Below are 22,273 nucleotides of genomic sequence, written 5' to 3' on the forward strand. Positions count from 1 at the left end.
CTGCCGGTGTGGGCGTGGTTGAGTCATCGATAGACGGGAGCCGAACCAATGGCGGGCAGGAGGAGTTAACGGAGGCGGGACTACAACGTATGGCCGAACCGTTGATTGGACAGAAGGCGTAACCAAGCGGCTGTGACGTCGTGGCGTTAGGGAACAGTGAGTGGTTGAACTGTTGATGGGCAGAAGGCGTGACCAAGCGGCTGTGACGTCGTGTCGTTAGGGAGCAGTGAGTGGTTGAGCTGTTGATGGGCAGGAGGCGTGACCAAGCGGCGGTGACGAGAAGAAAGGGGGCGGGGCGCTCAGCGTTGTCCGGATCGCTTCATGCGGGGGGGATCGTTACTGGGGCCCCGGTGTTTGTGTTGAGTTGCGTCCCGGACAGAGTGAAGCGGAAGCTGGCAGCGAGCAACTCAGCCCCCGGCGCGATGGAGACGGCGCCTCATCCCGTCAAACTTTACGTCTACGACCTTTCCCGAGGTCTCGCTCGTCACTTCAGCCCCTTGATGCTCGGTGAGTTGAAACCTTCCCATCCCCGGCAAGATGATGGATGGAGGCGGCAAGAGCCGCAAATCGAGGCCGGGGTGGCGGCAACCGCCACTAGGCCGCAGCAAATACAATATGTAATTTTATCTTGTAATGAATTATTTGTACTCGTTTGAACGCTTTTTGTGAAGGATGAGTTGTCAGAATTGACAACAGTCTAATTTTTGTGTTTTAATTTGGACTTTAAGGAAATTGAAACCTGTAACTAATCATTTAGTTACTGAGACTGTTAACAGAGCAGGTGTGAGTGTTAGGTTTAAATAAATGATCACGCTCCTTTGCAGGACTGGGAGTTCACACTGCCATGTGTGAAATGTAGTTGTTCTTACTGTCTCGTTGAGTTTTCTTCTCTTCCCACTCCCACTTTTTTTTGCCGGTCCACTTGCTCCCCCATCAAAACAGACAGGCATTGAAGAGATGAGAAGGTTATCTGGTGACTCCTGTGTGAACACTTCACTAGCCAGCAACTTTTCCTCAGAAGCTGAAATTGGACCAAAGCTCTATCAAGAGCAAACTAATGAGTAGAAAGCTGCCAGGACTGTCTTGTATTTCTGGAATTTCCTTTAATATCAGTGACTTGTTATTTTTAATTCCCCCCTTTCCGTCTTGCTTGAAATACTCTGCACGAGGGAGAAAAATACAATTTTGTTTGATCCCAACAATCCTTTCTTAATGTTTTTGATGGAAAAGGAAGCTAGAACATTGCAGTAAGGTCTAGTAAGCCCTAACATCTAGTGATTTTTCTCCCCCTCGAGTGAAAAGTGATTTGTGTGAGTCATTTGCAATTTTACTGACACAAATTTTAGCAGCTGTGTTGTATTCACAGAATAGTCATTGTGTTCAATAATAACATGAAAGAAGACCTCTGTTTTTTTCTCTCTCAGGCCAGCACCAACGTTTCCCTTTCAACCATCCTGAACCAAAGTTGCAGAATCATTGCTTAGTGTGAGATTGTGCTGGGAGCAACATTGCCACTAAGTTTGGCTCTGAAACAGTCTCTCTACTTTTCAATGAAATGTGTTTAAAAATGTTTTCAGATGTTTGATCAGAGTCAGGTTTAATAAATGTTACCGACATACTGTGAAATTAACTTTGTGGCAGCTGTACAATGCAATAGGCGATAATATAGGGAGAAAACCTTAATTGCAGTAAAATAGTTAAATTAAACCATATATAAAATAGTTAAAGTGCAAAAGTCATAGTACAATAGTCTGTGTTATTATTTTGGACATTATTATTGTGTATATCATTCTATACTTTATTAAGTCTGTACGCTGCTAAAAGTGTTTTTAAATGTTGCTGCTGTAACGAAAGAACTTCCCACTCGGGATCAATAAAGTACTTGTTATTCCTGTTTTAATAATAATTTTTTGAAATGTAGTGAGGTAGTGTTCGTGGGTTCAATGTCCATTCAGAAAGCAGATGACAGAGGGGAAGAAACTGTTCCTGAATCATTGAGTCTGTGCCTTCAGGCCTGTGTGCCTCCTTCCTGATAGTAGCAATGAGAAGAGGAATTGAAAGGCATAATAAAGATTAAACTAAACTAAAAAAAAATTCACAGAATGAGACTGATGTCTGCTTTCCTGGCTCAGGCAGCGCTCTGTAAGATGTTCTTCGAATCCCTTTCAATAATATTTCCTCACCGTTTTCAAAGTTAAAAGTTGTAAGAAAAGTTTGAAAGCTATTGAATTCTATTTTCACCTCCAGTTGTGGATCCATATGGTTTTATCAAAAAGACCTTAATTTATGCTGGTATTTTGCTCTGCAGTTACCTGCTCATTAACCAGAAGCCTTGCATTGTTTTGTACTGACTCTTGTGACTGCTATGACTTGGCAGGAATACAATGAAGTGACTTTTGGCCTCAGGTTCACGGCAAAGGCCAAGTGGTGTAATTTCCTTGTTCTGGCACTAGGCAGTGGTGCAGTGAACTTCTAATGTTTCAATTAGAAATTATGAGCAGAGCAATTTGAAAGGTGCGGGAAGGTACAGGTACCTGCATTTTTTGGCACAGAGTCACTTAGAGAAACCTTGAAATAGTTAAGTGACTGGTAAGAGACGTACATTTAAAAGAATCATTCATTTAAAGGAAATTTGGTGACAATTTCAGAGTTTAAAATGGCATTATCTGAATGATGTTCACCAATGGTTAAGGAATTAATATCAAATATACAGATGTAAGATTCTAAGGAATCTTGAGGGTTAAAATTGAGCTGGGCATCTGAACATTTTAAATCTGTCGTCTGCAAGAACAGGAAATTTGAGTGAGATAAAATGTGTTGTTAACTTTAACAATAACATTTATAGTATCCTTAAAACAGCAAAGATCTATCACTCTCCCTTATCACGCTTATCTATCACACTTCCCTTGTCAAGCAAAATGTTACAAAATCTCAAGAATAGACACAATTGTGATGATCACAATTTTGGCCAAATACTGAAAAATATAACTGATTTTGCAGGTCAGCTGTGATCTAATTTATGTAGAAGGGAGGGAAAAAGTGGAGAGGTTTAACGAGAGGGGCGAGTGTGGGAGAGGAGCCACTGCAAGTGACTCTTTGCCTATGACTGGGTAGAAGGATGGAAGTAGGTTATGAAGGTGGCGATGGAATTGGCTGTTCAAAGCGCTGCCTGTGCTGAAAGGGGCAGTGGTTGAAGGTTGCTTTGTTGTAATCACGAGGTTGTCAATGATTTCAAGCAGGGTCATCAAAGTGCTACTGCAAGGGCCTAAACCAGAGCAAAGGGATTCAGGAGAACTTTGGATGAGATAGCACAGATTTTGAAGGCTGAAAAATATTCAAGGACTTGCAGAGGAGAGGTTGCCTATGAGGCTATAAGGATCAGAAACTGGTACCCTTTTGAGGGAAGGCGATATCAGCAGGTTTGAAAAGGGGACTGTAGTTCAGAGAGAACTGTGGACAACAGCTAATGGGATTAAAATGGAAGTTGACACAATTGTGGGTTAATTTCATTTTGGAGGTAATGGGAGGCTGGCCTGGAGAGCCCTGGAATAATTCAGGTTAAAGGTAACAAATGCATGGTTGAGAGTCTTGGTGAAGGTCAACGGAGGCAAAAGTGGAGACAACTTAGCATTTGCAGACATAAATGAACAGTCTTCATGGAATGGGCATTGAACCCATGAACACTACCTCCTACTTTTTCATTTCTATTTTTTGCACTAATTATTTAATTTAGCTATATTTTATATATATGTGTGTGTATTATATATAGTGTGTATATATTTATGTATATACACGTCTCTATATTATATATATTTTGTATATAAATAAAACTATTTTGTATAGTTGAACAATTAGTTTAAAAACGGAATTAAAGTGTGTATATGTATATATATTTTCAATTAAGTTTTTACCTATTAATATGTATTGCATTGTACTGCTGCCACAAAGTCAACAAATTTCACAATGTGATGTTAATCAGTGATATTAAACCTGATTCTGGGGTAATCTGGCATTGGCAGCCAGCTCAGGATCATGTAGAACGCCAACATTATAACCAGTTTGTTTGAAGCCCAGTTAGTTTTTTTAACAGATAGTTTTAAAACATGTAACCTAGTTAGAGAAATTGATAAAAATGCTTCAATGAGGATAGGCTGAAGTGCACGAGATCTCACAGGGTTAAATTATGAAAGCAATTTCTAAATCTTTGTCTTATAGGCACTTTAATATTGAGGGCAGGCTGGGGGAGGGGGTGAATTCTGAGTTGAACCGTTGATAGGCAGTTGGTACTATGTGTATGCGCTATGGGAATAAAGAATGGGGACACTTCAAAATTAGAGCTAGGTCTCGTGTAAGTGAAATCAGAAGAGGAGAGGAGAAATCTGCAGCGTTCTCCAAAGAATTGGAGTAAATGTTCGTTGGGTCGGGGAGGAATAATTAACTGGTTGGTCAGCAGTGGTCTGAATGAAAGGTAGAACAAGCCCAAGGGGTGAAGGGCCTACTGTCCACTTCAATGACCACATCTGTGTAGAAGTTCTTTCATAATCACAGGGGAAATACTTTTAAGTACTAAGAGAACAGATCTGGCTCTTGAGGGGTGGGGGGGGGGAAGCTGGCTCAGTAAATTAAATGTATTGAATAAATCTGGAGGTACAATCCACAGGTGTGTTCTGTGTTTCTGGGGAGAGTGACATTGGAGCTGAGAGGGTTCAGATGATCACATGATCCATTGTAAATAAGTCAGGTTTTCTTATTCATTATCCTTCAAAGACAAGGGCGTATATTTGATACACGTTTCAGTCAGCTGAGTGAAACAGATGAACGATGTAATCGAGCTTTCTTGACTCTGACACTGATAGATTCTTGGGTGATGGTTATAGTTTGTTCCCTTCTTGTTGCTTATTGTATCAGTAAGAGCCCTTAGTGAAAAATGGTGTAGTATTAATCATGAGACCATGGAATGCAAAAATAACCCAAATTTCCCCTGAATCGAATGTGGTGTTACCAAAGTTCTGCTTTGATGGGTTGGACTGTGGACTCTTTCACTTTTATGAATTTTATATTTTGTGCTTTTAGCCTGTTCTTTCTGTATGGCATATTTTGTTAGGTTTTTGTTTGTGTAAGAGGATGGGGTTTGGGGATTCTTGTTGTGTTTGGGTTTTTTTGTGTGGGGGGAGGGTATTTGAGTTGTTCGTGTTGCTGTTCTTTGGGGGTGTTGATTGATGTTTTTTCCTTTGAACTTCTTCCACGTTTTACTTTGTTTCCTGGCTCTCTGGAGAGGATGAATCTCAGAGCCGTACACTGCATACATACTTTGACAATAAATGAATCAGATTTATTATCACCGGCATGTGACGTGAAATTTGTTAACTTTTGATCTTGACCGTGCTGGCTTCCAGAGGCCCGAGAGTACTTTGGCAGGTGGTTATTTGGATACCACATAGACGGCATAGTAGATCGTGGGCACACTTTAATCTACCTCATTTGTGATAAAATCTCTCATTTTAATGGGACACTGCAGTGGAGGATGACAAAAAGCACGTGTGTCAAAAAGTGGTTCTACCTTTAGAGCTGGGGTTCCCAACCTTTTTCCCAGGTTGGGAAACTCTGCTTTAGAGGGTAAATAACATGTTTTGCTTAAATATTTTTAATAATATGTGACCATCTGATCCTTCTCACCTCCAATGTCATTATCCTTGCTAATTAAGTCCAGGCCCTCCTGAACAAGTGCTCACTTATATATAATCCTGTATTAAAATCTAAATGCATTGTTCCATTATCCCATGCTTTTTTTAAATCAGTTCTTTTTAAAGGATTTCAAATACCTACAGTCCCTTGTCTACTTCCAACTCTTCTCGTTATTTTTAAAATTTATTCCTTAAGGGGATGTGGGCTTCTCAAGTTGATGAGCACTTAATTTCCCATCTCCAGTCTAGGAGTCCTGACGAAGGGTCTCGACAGCGCTTCTCCCTATAGATGCTGCCTGGCCTGCTGCGTTCCACCAGCATCTTGTGTGTGTTGCTCGAATTACTAGCATCTGCAGATTTCCTCGTGTGAACGAATTTCCTCCCATTTTTAAAACGAATACTGATTTTTTTGTTAAAGAAGGCGAGATTTAGCAAAACATTTGCTTACAGAATCATGACCACCTCTGAAATGTGGTGACACCCTGGCAGTTATTCATGATTAAGGCAGTGGCATTAGAATCATAAAGGGTACTGTTCTGACCACATTACAGAAACTTAAAGTATCCTACCATGAGTAAAGGGGTTTACGAAAATATTTGAATATAGAACGTTGTAACCTAAGGGAAAGATTTTGGAGCAGTGAATGCTTAGGTGAGATGTAACTGAGTCATGTAAAATTGAGAGGTGGGTCAATAGGAAGATCCTAATACTTCTGTTCCTCAGTGGCTGTTTGCCTTACCTTTTGTTTTCTTATTTTAACAGGAAAACAACTTGATGGAATATGGTGAGTTCATTGCATTTTCTAAATAATATTCTTTTGGTAATGTGTTTGTATCTGTATGTTTTAATTATAGTATTAAAATGTTTATTGTATCTGGCTTCTGTCAGGCACACTGCAATTGTTGTTAATGGTGAAGAGTTCTTCTATGGTTCAGGTGGAATTGCCAACTGTCAGCCAGTGAGTATTTTCTTTGTTATATTTTTTTCCAAAGTGTTTGCCTCAAAATGAACTCACTCTGTTCTTCAGCTGATTTTCTTGTTGATGTAAAAGCCCTTTCCCCTCTAGCTCCTGACAGACAGAAACCCTGACATCTAGCTAAATGGACCACATCTGGACAAAATTCCCCTCCAGCCCACTTGGGCAATAATGACCCTGGGCCACCCATTATTTTCTAAAGGTAATAGATGCTTGCCACATGCTTCTACCTCATACAATCTTGGTGTCTATAAGGAATCGGTCTGCACTCTCTCCATTGTGGAGCTTTGTTCTGGTGATCACAGATATAAAAAGTGCTAGTGGCACCAACCCCCACTTGTTTCTCTGTACACATGGGAGCTTGTTTCCCCACCCCCTTTCCACCTCGGTTTCCTCTCAGCAAACAATGTCCACCTGCATGTTGTCTACGTATCTTTTAGCACCTTTTTTGTGTTCAAATAAACAAAGTAATTCTGGTTTGTAAACTATCAAATTCAGGAACCCTAGCTAATTTCCTCTTCCCTGGAGCATTGAGCAACTGACAGGTTGTGTAGTGGCTTCCGCAGCGGACTTCAGGTCCAGGGTTTGAATCTGGCCGGCTCTTTGCATGTTTTCCATCCGTGCTGGGTTGAGCATTGAGCTAGCAACTCGGCCTTGTAAAAAAAATGCTTCAGAAACCACAAGGTTGCCACCCGATGTGCCAGAAGGCGTGGAGAGGAACAACAAATGCATTGAGTAGACAGCTCAGCTGGGATCAACTAAGTCAGCACAAGTCTGTGAATTGTGAGTAGATTGTAGGGAAACAAATCCAGGAATGGGATTGATGGGATTGCTCTGAGAGCCTCATTGAGCTAAGCGGCTTCCTGCTGCGTCATAAAGAAATCTGGAAGTCTTTGTTTCTGCATTCCATCGGGAGAGCTACTTTGATGTTTTCATAACTGGTATTGCTGAAATCTTTTTGGCTAACTTCCTTTTGTACAATGCTTCCAATTCCGTTCTCACTTAAAATTTGACACCAATACTTTGTAGGTACTTTTATTTTATGCCATAGTGTCCAATGTGACTTGTCTTATTTGATTCCCAGGGCGGGACATTACTTGGACCACCTGACTCTGTCATTGATCTCGGCACCACAGAAGTGACTGAGGAGTTAATCATGGACTATTTATCATCTTTGGGAGAATCATCCTTCAGGTTAGTTCCTGCTTGTTTTTTGTGTTCTCTGCTTGCAAGCAAAGTAGGCCTAGTTGTGTTGAAAAGCAATGGGTGGCACAGCGTAGCAGTTAATGCAGTGCTTTACAGCAGGCCAGCTGTGAAATCGGGGTTCAATTCTTGCTGCTGCCTGTAAGGAGTTTGAAATTTCTCCTCGTGACCGTGTGGGGTTGCTCCCACGTTCCAACAACCTACAAGTTAGGGTTAGTAAGTTGTGAACATGCTCTATTGGTGCCGGAAATATGGCAACACCTCTGGGCTGGCCCCAGCGTATCCCCTACACAAGTGACGCATTTCACTGTATGCTTTGATGTACGTGTGGCAAATAGTTATTCTTTAAAAAAAATCTTTAACAAACCATATAGACATCCAAACTTTAAGTTGCCAACAGTATGACCAATGCTTAAGCATATATCCGTACAGTTTATTTCAATGGTTCAATTTAATATCAGAGATGTATATACAGCACGATATTAATACGCAGCAGCCTCTTCGGACTCTGGATTGGGGATTGCCAAACTTTATGTGGATTTTCTGGTGTAGTCTGTTTTGTCGTGTGCTTTTGTGATATCGTTCTGGAGGAACGTTGTCTCATTTTTTAACTGCATTGCATTTGGGGTTTCTAAACGACAATAAACTGAATCTGAAATTCTTACTGTTTGCAGACATCCCCAAAACAATCCATGAGACATCCAAGAAAATCTGGTTTTTATGCATACCACTTGTCATCTACTGTATTTATAAATCAAAGTTTATTTATTATCGAAGTATGCATTCAGTATACAACTGAGTCTCTTCTCCAGATAACCACAAAACAAGGAAAACCATGGAAGTCACGGAATTAAAGAGAAACAGTAAACTCACTAACCCCCCACAATGCATAAAAAGAATGGCAATACGATAATCAAGCCCTGCACGAAACACAACAAAATCCTCCTCCCTGCACAACAAATCTAACACAAGAATGTCAACTCCCAAAACCATCTTCCCGAACCAAATTAATCTATTATAGAATTTACCAAAGTGATGTGTCACAATATATTTGTGTTGCTGCCAATGAGGAATTGCTGTGCCATGCAAGACCAAACGGCAGATATTGGGTTTCTCAATTATAGTCTTGAAAATGCTGACACACGTGAGAAGGTTTCACAAAAATTGCTTTAAATGCTGCAGATTTCCTTTGTGTCAATACTGGGATTTAATCACCTTGTTCAGCCCGTATCACAAAGTTAGCAAATCTTTTTTTTTTCTTAGAATAGTATTTGTTTTAAAATATTTACAGGTAGAATCCAGTTTTCACTCTTGCAGGTTCACAAAGGTTTGTGCACCCAAAGTATTGTCGTCTTCGAGCTCCATCAACGTGCCCTGCTTTCTCTCATGTTTCCTGGTAGCTTTCCTATTCATTACAGCCATTCCAGATTCTAACCACTTTCTAGTTTCTCCCAAATTCCTTTTCTTAATAGCTTCTAGAACTAGTTTCTCATGAATATCTTTCCATGTCCTGTACTTGTATAAGATAGACTCTTGGCCTCATTCTCTACCTTGTAATGATCTTGTGCTTCATCATTTATCTGCACTGTACTTTTTGGTGGCTTTTACACTTTATTCGACATTATTACTTCACCTTACTCTAGTGTGATGCACTGTGTAGTCGTCTGATCTGTATGAACAGTATTCAAGGCAAGCTTTTCACTGAATCTTGGTGCATGTGACAGTAATATATCAATACACATTTTGAAACCTTTCGGATTGACCCTCGTTTCACTTTACTGAAAAAAAAATCCTACCCTGTTCTTAGTGGGTATAACCCCCTTACTTCTGATTATTCTTGCTTTATTTTCAGTCCTTCTGGAATAAAGCAACCAAACTATTCACAAATGCAGTTTAAGTTTCTGTGCAAATTGCCATCTCTGTTTGTGTACTAAGAACATATTAAGGCAGTCCTGTTGAGTCAGAATATTCAGGTCTCACCAAGGATGGGACCAGGGAGTTTATTCTTGACTTGTACAAAACATACAAAGGAATACTGGAATAAGAGTAGACCATTTGGCCCATCCAATCTGATCCTTTAAAATTCATGCAACACACACAAAATGCTGGAGGAAATCAGCAGGACTGGACAATAAAAGATGAGCAGATGATTTAAAATTCATGTATGTTCGTGGCTTCATTCACCCATCCTATTTCATTCTTCTTTAACATTTTTCCCTTGAAAAAACCCTGTCAGTTTTCCTTTTGAAAGTTTCAGTTGATGCAATCCCGAAGAGAGTTCCAAGTTTCCAGTAATCATTGTGAGGAAGTGCGCCCTGAAGTCACCGCTGATCCAGTAGCTCAAGCCTCATTGTTAGTGACTTCACTAAAGGAAATTTGTAGAATTTGAGGAGGGTGTTCCACAGTTTGTCCAAATGTCAAAGACAATAGACAATAGGTGCAGAAGTAGACCATTCGGCCCTTCGAGCCTGCATCGCCATTTTGAGATCATGGCTGATCAATTACTATCAATACCCGGTTCCTGCCTTGTCCCCATATCCCTTGATTCCCCTATCCATAAGATACCTATCTAGCTCCTTCTTGAAAGCAACCAGAGAATTGGCCTCCACTACCTTCCAAGGCAGTGTATTCCAGACCCCCACAACTCTCTGGGAGAAGAAGTTTTTCCTTAACTCTGTCCTAAATGACCTACCCCTTATTCTCAAACCATGCCCTCTGGTACTGGACTCTCCCAGCATCTGGAACATATTTCCTGCCTCTATCTTGTCCAATCCCTTAATAATCTTATATGTTTCAATCAGATCCCCTCTCAATCTCCTTAATTCCAGCGTGTACAAGCCCAGTCCAGACATCCCAGGAATTAACCTCGTGAATCTACGCTGCACTTCCTCTACAGCCAGGATGTCCTTCCTTAACCCTGGAGACCAAAACTGTACACAATACTCCAGGTGTGGTCTCACCAGGGCTCTGTACAAATGCAAGAGGATTTCCTTGCTCTTGTACTCAATTCCCTTTGTAATAAAGGCCAACATTCCATTAGCCTTCTTCACTGCCTGCTGCACTTGCTCAATCACCTTCAGTGACTGATGAACAAGGACTCCTAGATCTTTGTATTTCTCCCTTACCCAACTCTACACCGTTCAGATAATAATCTGCCTTCCTGTTCTTACTCCCAAAGTGGATAACCTCACACTTATTCACATTAAACAGGGAATAGTCTTGTCCCTGGTCGGCTCTCGTACAAGCTGTTCCAAGAATGCATCCCTTAGGCACTCTACAAACTCCCTATCCTGTGGTCCAGCACCAACCTGATTCTCCCAGTTCACCTGCATGTTGAAATCCCCCATAACTACTGCGACATTTTCTTTGCCACATGCCAATGTTAACTCCCTATTCAACTTGCACCCAATATCCATGCTACTGTTTGGTGGCCTGTAGACAACACCCATTTGGGTCCTTTTGCCCTTACTGTTCCTCAGTTCTATCCACACAGACTCTACTTCTCCTGACCCTATGTCCCCCCTTGCAAAGGACTGAATCTCATTCCTCACCAACAGGGCCACCCCACCCCCTCTGCCCACATTTCTGTCCCTACGATAGCACGTATACCCTTGTACATTCATTTCCCAGATCTGATCTCCCTGCAGCCATGTCTCCGTTATCCCAACAACATCATAGTTACCCATTCGCACCTGAGCTTCAAGCTCATCTGCATTATTTCTGACACTTCGTGCATTCAGATATAGAATTTTTAGCCCATTTCTCCTCTCTCTGTTTGAATCGCTGCCTATTGTGCTTAACCCAGCTCCCCGAACTCCCATCGGGCTATACGCCCCTAGAATTTTGTTGTCCTTCCTAAATTTACTTATTCTTTCAACACATTTAACTTCATGTTCTGTCAGACCATCCCTCTGTACATGTGTCCTGCTTATCACTTGTTCCGCCTCACCTTTCTCTACTACACTTAATATTCCGGAACCGTGTAGTCCCCACCTGACCTTTATTCTTCCTCTCGCTATCCACTCTCAGTGTGATTGAGTAAAGTCAAGAACAACAGTGGAAATTTGCTCTGTAAACAAAAAATCCTTTGTTGTTCCTCTCCGTGTCCTTGGCGTGTGGGGCGCTTCTTCAGCATTTTACCTTTATTTTACAAGGCCGAGTTGCTAGCTCCACCCAGCCTAGATGGAAAGTGTGCAAGGAGCTGGCTGGATTTGAATCCAGGATCACTCACCTCAAAGTCTGCTGCAACTGCCACGTTACCACCGGCCTGCAAAAAAGAAATCCTTTAATCATCTTAAATGCTTTCATTAGATCACCCTTAATCTATATTCAAGATGATGTATGCCTCCTCTTAAACCTGTTAGCATTATTCTATCATAAGTGAAACCTATAGGCCCTAGCTTATATTGTCAATGCCCTGATTTGATATAGGTAAGGTCTTAGTCCTTGGTCTATTGTTCACGGTTTCAGTGTAGTTCTCGTCTGTAGTTCAGTGCACTGGTAAAATGTACATCAGTTCCTCGTATATCCATTCACTGAGAATTGTGTTCACACCATTGGCCACAGTTATACTGTCTGTGAATCATAGTCTATTAGCCACAATGTAACTTTGTTCATCTTATTAAACACATTTTGAGTTTTTTTCCTAATTCTAATTTTGATGAAAGTTATGTGAAGTGAACCCAAATTTGTTGATAAGTAAAGCAGGCAAAAGTTAATCCATTTATCCATCTGAAGTCTGACAATATCTGGAGATTTATTGCTGTTGAGTAAGTAGTTTGATCCTGTGTTATGGTATTCAATGAGATCTCTGGTCTTCCTACCACTGATTAACTGTTCTGTGAAATCTTTAACTTCACCCTTTTTCACCACGCAGGGGAGAATGCTACAAACTTTTTGAACATAACTGCAATACATTCAGTAACGAAGTGGCCCAGTTTCTTACTGGGAAGAAGATTCCATCCTATATCACAGACCTACCTTCTGAGGTTTTATCAACGTGAGTGCTTGTACTTTTAGTTTTGTTCCACTATTTTTCTTTGCTTCTGAATGCATTGATCTGTGTGGGGACACTGCAAGAGTCTCAAAGGGCTTAGAAAAGCTTTTGATGCAAACAGACCAATAGGCCTTCTGCCTTCACTGTAATTAACTCTGGGCTAGAGCAGGGAGAGTCCGTTTATCAGCCTGTGTTGATTTCCAGTCCTGACTACAGTCCAGTGATCCTTGCTACAAGTTGTGTAGATTTCAGCTGCGATGGCCCTTTATTGTTGGATAGACCAGCAATATTCCCTGCATTCAGTCAAGGCAAGATGCTATTGAATTACCTGTGGCCCAGCAAAGCATCTGTGCCTTCTGAATGGAACAGTAAAAGTAACCAATAAAATCTAAACACGAGCAAGTCTACAGATGCAACGCACACAAAACGCTGGAGGAACTCAGCAAGTCAGGCAGCATTTATGGAGAGGAATAAACAGTTGACATTTAAAGCTGAGACCCTTCTTCAGGACTCGAAAGGAAGGGGGAAGGCACCAGAATAAAAAGACGGGGTGGGGAAGGAGGTGTTACGTACCCCGTAACTGGGTGTCTGACCAGCAGAGAAAGAAGAATCCGTTGGAGTCTGGTGGTACTATATTCAAAAGTGTTTATTAGTAAAATAAGCAAAACAATACCACTAATGAAAATATATATATAACACAAGTTGGCAATAATAAACCTAAAAGTGTAGGAATAATAATAAGCAATAATAAACAAGCTCTATCAATGTCTAGGGGTAAATGAATTGTCATAGAAAAGTATAAAGTTCAGTTCAGTTCATGAGTGCTGAGGTAGATATATGATTGTTGTGTTGTAATCGTTGGGGAGAGAGAGCGAGCGAGATGTAACAGCAACTGTTGCGGCAGGCTAACCTTTTACTCCTTTCTTAATCCGTAGTGTCGTTGTGGCCATTCAGTTATGACCCCTCTGTCATTCAGCTAGACCGTTCTTCCGTGGTGGACTCGTCACTCTGGCATGAGTGGACACACACACACACAAGTCCCCACCAGCCCTGCTGTAACACTGTGAGTTTAACTGACCGATCTCCTGGTTCAGTCTCCGATGCCCCCACCTTTCCTGTGGGTTCCAACACTCAATCAGTGTCCACTGGTGTGTCTGGAGGGTGTCTCTCCAGAGCTGTCTTTTATCCCTACTCACGGGGTCTCAGCTATCAATCAATTTTGAATGACTGTGTCCATCAAACCAACCCACTCCTGCAGTCCACTGAGGAATGTTAATGGACAAAATGGTAGAAGAGAAATGACCCTTGCAGAAGTCATAATACAGTAAATCAACAAGTCTCTCTCCCCTCTTATCTGTAGCAGATGTTCTTGCATGTTTTTCATCTCTCTCTCTCTCTCTCTCTCTCTCTCTCTCTCATGAGCAGCATAGCAACAGTAATGGTTCGTGATTCGCAGGGAGGGGGGATGGGTAACTCTGCACCCCATTGTCCATCAGAACTGTTCATCACTCATAACAGAGGACACCTGGAAGGTGATAGGTGAAACCAGGTGGATGGGAAAGGTAAGGGGCAGGAGAGGAAGGCATCTGATAAGAAAGTGGACCATAGGAGAAAGGGAAGGAGGAGAGGGATCCAGGAGGAGGTGATGGGCAGGTGAGAAGAGGTACGAGGCCAGAGTGGGGAACAGAAGGGATAAGAGAAATTGATATTCATGCCATCAGGTTGGAGGCTACCCAGTCGAAGTAAGGTGTTACTCCTCCACCCTGAGGGTGGCTTCATCTTGGCACAAGAGGAGGCTGTGGACCAAGATGTTGGAATTAAAATGTTGGGCTGTCAGGAAGTAAGGTGTTACTCCTCCACCCTGAGGGTGGCTTCATCTTGGCACAAGAGGAGGCTGTGGACCAAGATGTTGGAATTAAAATGTTGGGCTGTCAGGAAGTAAGGTGTTACTCCTCCACCCTGAGGGTGGCTTCATCTTGGCACAAGAGGAGGCTGTGGACCAAGATGTTGGAATTAAAATGTTGGGCTGTCAGGAAGTAAGGTGTTACTCCTCCACCCTGAGGGTGGCTTCATCTTGGCACAAGCGGAGGCTGTGGACCAAGATGTTGGAATTAAAATGTTGGGCTGTCAGGAAGTTCTGCTTGGGGCAGGCGGAGCAGAGGTGCTCAACGAAGTAGTCCCCAATTTACGATGGGTCTCACCAATGTGGAGGAGGCCGTATTGGGAGCGCCGGACACAATAGACGACCCCAGCAGTGTTGCCTCACTCGGAATGACTGTTCGGGGCCCTGAATGGAGCTGAGGGAGGAGTGAACGGGCAGCTGTCCCACTTTGGCTGCTTGCTGGGGATGGACGAATGGACAAGGGATTCACGGAGGGAGTGATCCCTGTGGAATGAGATGGTGGAGGGGGAGATAAGTTTGGTGGTGGGATCCCTTTGGATTTGGTGGAAGTTGTGGAGGATGATGTGTTGGATGCAGAGGCTCATTGGGTGGGATAACATCTAACTTCTGTGTTCCTCTCCTTTTGTTTTCAGTCCCTTTGGGCAGCTCATTAAGCCAATCCTAGAGTCTGTTCAGATCCAGCCAAATGGAGGAACCAGTATCAATGAAAATAATCAAAGCTAATTAAACCAATTCAAAGTGTTGCTGTCTGCGGAAAATATGTGGTCACCAGCCTCGCAGAACTAAGCAGTGATATCGAGAAAAATGAAGATTTCCTTTCACAAGTATCTTTCATCATACTTAACATATGTAGAACAGTCAAAAAGTGGTAGAGATTTTTTTTCTAAAATGCTGTTTAAAATGTGCATATACATACTTTACTGACTTTACAGTGCAATATTCTAATTTCCTTGCTCCTTTGTTAGCTGTCTTTGAATGAACTGTGTTAATAGGCATTTGAGACATTGCATTCTTTCTTGCAATACAATAATTTTATCTGTACCACCACCTGTCCTCTGGATTATTCCTGAAACGTACCACCAGCATGGACATATTAGTATTTAACCACTGTAGTGCCAGTATGATTGTCAGTGCATCAATCAATGCAATGGATAACTTTCCAGTCACTGGATTTATTTATTAAATGTTTTGCATATTAGTGATATGGGGAAGGGAAATGTAATTTCAGTCACTGCACTTTCCATGTCGTATAATTGACTTAATTGCTCATCTCAAATTGCAGGCCATTTGTACCACACTTGTGAAATTTGCTCTAGGCTCTCTCATTCGGGTTCCTTTGTCACTTCCTATTTCCCCAGTTCAGAAACTTGTCCATTATTATATCTTGTTGAAGGTGGCACTGATTTTTGAGTGCCTTTTTTTTCCTTCTGGTACATTTTCTTGGCAGTTTTAAGTGTTTGGGTCCCAGTGACATCCTGGTAATGCACTGTTCATAGCACAATTCCTGTTGGGTTTGGAGCAAATCTCAGTACTTGGGTTCAACTTATTTCTTTATTTAGCTTTGTTATTTGTTAACTCTCTTATTCCACTGATCAAGTTTGAATGTGTATTGTATACCGATAATATATTGGTTGAAGAATGGAGTCAGGCCAGGTCTCCAAGTTTCAGACTACCTCATAATCATTTATTGTTCAGTGCTACTGTACCTTCAGTTTGCGCCCATTGTTTCTGCTGTCCAGAACTGCAGGGTGGTTCCCAGTTAAACAAGCAGGCTTTCCTTTCCTTTTCAGCTGGCTACCTGGTGGATGATAACACTGGACAACCTTTTTTTTTAAAGCATTGCTTCCTCAAAACTTTTTATTATGATAGACTGCTTGAAGCAGAACACAAATATAATTTCAGACTACTTGTTAACTTTTATTGAATATAATGCATTTAATTATATAACAGTGCTGATGCTTTGCAATAGTTCAACTAAGCTAAAAATGTTTTGTTGATGATTTTCATTTTGTGCTCAGTGTCTGAGGTTTCTTGCTTAAGTGTCCAACAATAATCAGCCAGTATTGATGGATTCCAGTTGCCCTGATATCATTTCTCCATGACCGCAATGTCCTGGTGAAACCTTTCACCATGCTCGTCACTGACAGCGCCAAGATTTGCAGGGATGAAATCAAAAAGGGAATGCAGGAAATTAATCTTTCATAATATGTTGCACTTCATGGTTTTGTATGCTTGAAGCGTGTTGTCAACCAGCTGCATGCAGTTCGGTGCTCTGTAGTTGCCAAGAAAATTTTCAACAACATCCTTGAATGCCTTCCGTGTGATTTTCTCCGGTCCCACTAGACATCCTTCAAATTACCCGTCATTGATGACCTGTTTGTTTTATTGACCAACAAAAATGCCTCCCTTAATCTTGGCATCAGTTATTCTGACTTGATCTATGACTTGAAATAACAAATACAGGCAATTTCAAAAAAAAGTTGCGTAATAGGAAATTTCATGGTGATTTTCATGATCAGCAACCCAAAATCCATAAGAAACACCTGAAAGTGTTCAGGAAGCAAAATGTTTGTTGTCCAGTGTAAGTATTGGGAGGCAGTTTTTAACCATTTGATTGCATTTCATTAATAGTAATTCACTTGGAGACCAGCCTGTTAAGCACAGAGCAGGGAGTTCATCATTCCCTGTACTTTTTAAGAACTGTTAAATTCTTCTTAAGCCCGTCACCCCAAATGGGGCATGGGCTGCCCTAGTTCCGGGCCGAAGATTTATCAGCCATGTTGTTTCTACTTTCACCATACAATTTTATACATTTCCTAGGTGAAGATCCTTCCACTCCCTGGGTGAGGCTTTCAAAGCTTCTGTTGGCATTTCTGTAACTCTGGGTTTTTTAATGGGATGGGTTGCTAGCCCTATGCCCAGCCCACCTTTTGCAGCTGGGCTTGGGACCATCTATGCCAGAGTTATCTGTTAAATAAACAGACCAAAAGCTGTTCCAGTGGTTGAATTCAAACAGTTTGAGACCATCAAGATCACAGCCTTCAATATCTACTCTGATTTAGACTGTGCTAATTTGGTGTTGTAGAGTAATGCAAAGTCTAGGTCAGGGGCGTTCATTAATTGCCAATCTGTAGGCTCAGCCCTTGTGGTGCTAGAGAAATGTTGCAGGACACGCTGGAACTATTTCCTAGGTTGTCCACTCTCCATGTGAAGACCTGTAAATTGACATGGATAATAAGCAGAAACTGCAGGCTCTGTTGCTAATCATGTTACCTCTGCCTTTTTTTTCCCGACTAGATTAACTTGTTTGATGACTAAATGGCAGCAGGCGTTTAGATATACAAGACTTTCCTGTGTACTGTGTGAGGGCAGGCAAGCTATTATAAATTGGAAATGACAAGACCTGGAACTAGTCTGTGCTTCCTGTCAAATGGCTCTGGTCTAAGCAAAATATGTACTGGAGCTTGTTAGATTGAAAATAATACTTACATGATTTCTGTGAAAGTAGGTTTTGTCTCCTGGTTTGTAGGTCTGCTCTCAATATCCTGATGGTATCTGCTAAATTTCTTAGCTGTAAACCAGACCAGTTTAAAACGCCAGCTAAAACTTGAGCCCACTGCAGTACGGTAGATAGTAAACCGCTGAGTCTCATTTCTCACAACGTTGGGGTGTCTGGAACTAATTGCTTGGCTTATTAAGGGCAGCGTAAGAAACTCGTGCATTGCGTGTGATGGCAAAGCATTGCTGCATTGTAGGAGTGGGAAAGAAGTTGTTACGGGTTGGAATCACCTATATTATTGAATTCCATGATTAATTATAAATCATTTTCTTTTTGCGTCAGTTCAGTTGTTAAATCTCGTACTGCTTCCTCCTTCCAAGCTTTGTTTTCCACACTAAGGGTTACTAACCGCTGATGCAAAACATTTCCGCCTCTATCAATACAAATTCCTCTCTCAACATAACAGGATGATCAGTCCCTTTAGCCAGTGCGAGGAGACAGATGATGGCAGCTTACCCACGGGCCCTGCAGTGGAAACTGGTCTGTGACCTTGTTCACTTTGAACTGGGTAAGTGTGATCTTACACCCTTGGAGAAACCATGAAAGAAACAGTTATTTCTTTTGAGCTTTTGCCTGTGCAATGCTTGCAAACCAGGCTGCAGGTGAAAACCAAGAATCTAGTTAATAATGTTTGTCAGCTGCAGCTTTGGTGTCTTGAAAGATTGCTTTACCTTGGCCATCTAGCAGAAAGTTTCAATGTAAATCCTAAAGTCTATGATGTAAAATGCCTCCTTCATTGTCCATAGCTATCTCTAGATCAGCTATCTGTACACGGTCCTATGTGCCAAGAGTGTTTCAAGGGCTCCTACTGCTTATAGAACAGCAGGTTGAGGGGAGAGGAGGGTATCTGAGCTTAGCCTATTGAGGTTTTGTTTTTATGCTCTGCAGCTGTGCATAAAGTCAGGATTTAAATACTGGTATTCATTATTACTCCCACACTTCCTAACAGAAATGGAGGGATGCTGGAAATACTCATTTGGTCAGTTGGCATCTGTGAAGAGAGGAACACAAGTTAGTGTTTCAGGTTGATACAGTCAAACAAAACCACAACTATCTGGACTAAATTGGATTACAATTTGTATCCTTACTGTTATGGATTTTATCAAAAATATTGCCCGCTTTTAATAAATATTTGTATCTAAACAGTGGCCCCAATTGGTAGAATTTAGCTCCTGTAAACCAATGATTCAATATCACTTAAAGTAACAGACTATAATGTTTCAAGTCCATTTAAACTCAAAGACATGGAAAGTATATTCTTAGCATTTACTAAGAAAATTTAATTTGCTGTTCTTGAGAGGCATTGGTTGGAAGATGGGGTAAAGCAAATCCATTGCCAAGTCGCAGTATCCATTCAAATTCATTGGCTCTCACTACAAATCCGTAGCAGTTCACCTTGCAATTGTGCTTTTACAAAGGACTCGCTTTCAGTTGTGTTTATTTAATTTTTAATGTCATGATTACTCCTTTAGCTGCTGATTTGAAAACATGGTGATTTCTCAGTATCCTATTACTCAGTTATGTTACAAAGCTGCTTGCTGCTGGAAATCTGCCATTATTTATATTGATTCTTCCCCAGGCTGTCGGGTTTAGCAGTTCATTTTGTGCAGATTACAGTTTGTTAATTTTTTTGTGTTGTATTAATTTCATCACTGAATCTGAATGCCCCTCACTGCATTGTCTTGATGGAAAGGATGGACACTTTCTGACATTGCTTATGTTCCTTGTAGCTGGGAGTAGCTCCTGTCTGCTGGTTGTGAAGTGACATGGCTGTCATGTTCACCTGCAACAGTGAGCATCCACGATTACTGCCAAGGAGCTGAAAGGGACACCTGTCATTCTGAAACGCCCTGGAGGGGGTTTGGAGCTGCCTTTCATAGACAGAATTATTGTTTAATTTGTACCCTATGCAACTGTTGTAGTGGCACAGTTTCTCCTCCCCCCCCCCCCCACCAACAGAATGAAACAGTGAAACGTAGTTGCTGAATATCCAAGGTAAATCTGTGGAGTAATATGACTGTAATTCAGAAACTCTTCAGTCAGGTTCATGTAGTTGTTACGCAGTTCACTTCTTGATTCAGTCTCCTGCGAATGAACTCGCACTGTAATGGGCAGGGTCCATCTTCTCCCATCTTGCACTGCGATGGGAGGCTGTAGCTGTGTCCTGGCTTCCTCCTGCAAACCTGGAAGGTTAAACTGTCCACTTACTGCTAGAGACTGCCATGGGGACGCGGTGCTAACTTCCTGCAGAGTAGTTTCACCATTTGCTTGACCCTTCTAGCTCACAGATGTCTACAGAAAAGGGAGAACGCTACTAGTTTTGGCACAATACTTGAAGAGAATGGTGGTTTAGATCAAGGCCTGTGTGTTTGTCAATACACTGAAACCTATCAATGTCTCTTGAACTGCCCTAAGTAGTTCTTCTTCGGCTGTCCATCGATTTCGATGTTGACTGTGTTGAGAGTTCAGTCTCTGCAGGCACGTTTATCATACCATCCAGAAACTCTACTCCAACATGCCTTGCAGAGTAGTAAGACAGACGGTGTCGTGTCCCCACCATACAGTCCCTCTGGGCTTCCAAATCTGATGCTAAGTGGTGCACAGGAGTCTAACAGACTTAGCAGATAAGGAAGCTGCCCCACAGTGACAACTAACTAGTCTAGTGATGCCATCTGTTGACCAGCACTCTGGTTCCTCTGCATGTCACCAAGGTGGCTGTACCATCGACCCTTTTGGATTCATCTGCCACAGACACCATCAGACGCCCTGCTGCCGGCGTCCTCGTTGGGTGTAGCCTTTGCCCGAAGTGGCATAACCTACAAAGTAGCAAAGGTATGCTTACCTCCTTGACTTAGCTGGCCACGATCCTACTACTAGATCTAGTCTAGTAGTATACCGATGGAACATCACCCTCATGGCTAGGTTAGACCTGCCAGTGAACAAATCTCTGCCATACTTCGCTGATGTTCAGCCAGTGTCACACATACGCTCTAACTAGTTAGTTCTCAGTTGAAAGACAATTGGACCAGTTAATGCTCTCCTCACCCACAACATCCACACACTGAGAATGAAGTAACAATCAGATCAAATATCTGAATCTGCACTGAGCTTGCAGTGTTGCTGTACTATTAGAATGTGAAATAAAGTAGGGTGTAAACACAACATTTTAGTCACCTGAACTCTTAATCTCACATCCAGGGAACAGTTTTAATGCTGAAGCTATGTGGTAAATGAACATTAAAAATGGTGGGTTTCAATCAGTGTTGAATGAAAATTGTGGTTGGCTGACGAGTTGTTTCCACCTTCAGTTTTGATACAAAAGATTGGTCAAATTCTCATGGCATCATAGAGATTGAGAAAAGCTGTACTTGTTGTATAATTGTTCTTTAATTTGTTGAAAAGAAGCTACTGTATATCCAGCTGCCTGAAACGTCCTGAATGAATTGTGCTCCATGCCTTGCCCTGACAGAATGCTTATATGATCGATCATTTGCACAGCAGTGTTTTTAAACGATGCACATTCCACATCACGTTGAACTGCACGTGATCTGCTTTACCTTTCTGAAGTTTGTGGCCCTTCCTTCCAGCTACAATGTTCCTTATACTTTAGCTTTGCACTCCAACTTGTTTCCTCGGAACCAGGAGAGTTTTAAATGTCAGTTTGTAAATTTGTTTTTGCTTCAAATAAACTGCATTCAGTGCTGCTCACTGTTTTGTTGTGTTTTGATGAGATATCTTTTTAATTTTTCCATAATCTACCATTTCCAAGGACAATAAAGATTTTTAAAATACATTTGTTGATTTTATCATATTAACATCTGAATGGCAAACTCTACATTGGTAAGTGTGATGTAAGCAATAATGTCTGTATGCACCATATCTTTGTGCAAATAATTTATAAATATTTCCAAAATAAATTCAGTAAGATTTTAAAAGAGACTGTTCAATTAAC

At 41.5% G+C, this 22,273-nt stretch overlaps 1 protein-coding gene across 1 annotated transcript; it reads left to right on the top strand.

Moving 5' to 3' along the window:
- Window positions 1–292: 292 nt before the first annotated feature.
- Window positions 293–22,256, top strand: LOC140719159 (desumoylating isopeptidase 1-like). The gene is made up of 6 exons (XM_073033575.1): window positions 293–507; window positions 6,447–6,468; window positions 6,573–6,642; window positions 7,745–7,854; window positions 12,740–12,862; window positions 15,395–22,256. The coding sequence occupies exons 1-6, from the start codon at window positions 423–425 to the stop codon at window positions 15,483–15,485; spliced, it is 501 nt and encodes a 166-aa protein (XP_072889676.1). The 5' UTR covers window positions 293–422; the 3' UTR covers window positions 15,486–22,256.
- Window positions 22,257–22,273: the final 17 nt, after the last annotated feature.

This window comes from Hemitrygon akajei, chromosome 31 (genome assembly GCF_048418815.1).
Source record: "Hemitrygon akajei chromosome 31, sHemAka1.3, whole genome shotgun sequence".
Classification (NCBI taxonomy): Eukaryota; Metazoa; Chordata; class Chondrichthyes; order Myliobatiformes; family Dasyatidae; genus Hemitrygon; species Hemitrygon akajei.

Bases quoted from the DNA above. Each gene is read 5' to 3' on its own strand.
- LOC140719159 (XM_073033575.1), top strand. From the start codon at position 423: ATGGAGACGGCGCCTCATCCCGTCAAACTTTACGTCTACGACCTTTCC. The intron at 508-6,446 runs GTGAGTTGAAAC...TTATTTTAACAG, and splicing joins CTTCAGCCCCTTGATGCTCG to GAAAACAACTTGATGGAATA. The intron at 12,863-15,394 runs GTGAGTGCTTGT...TTTTGTTTTCAG, and splicing joins CCTTCTGAGGTTTTATCAAC to TCCCTTTGGGCAGCTCATTA.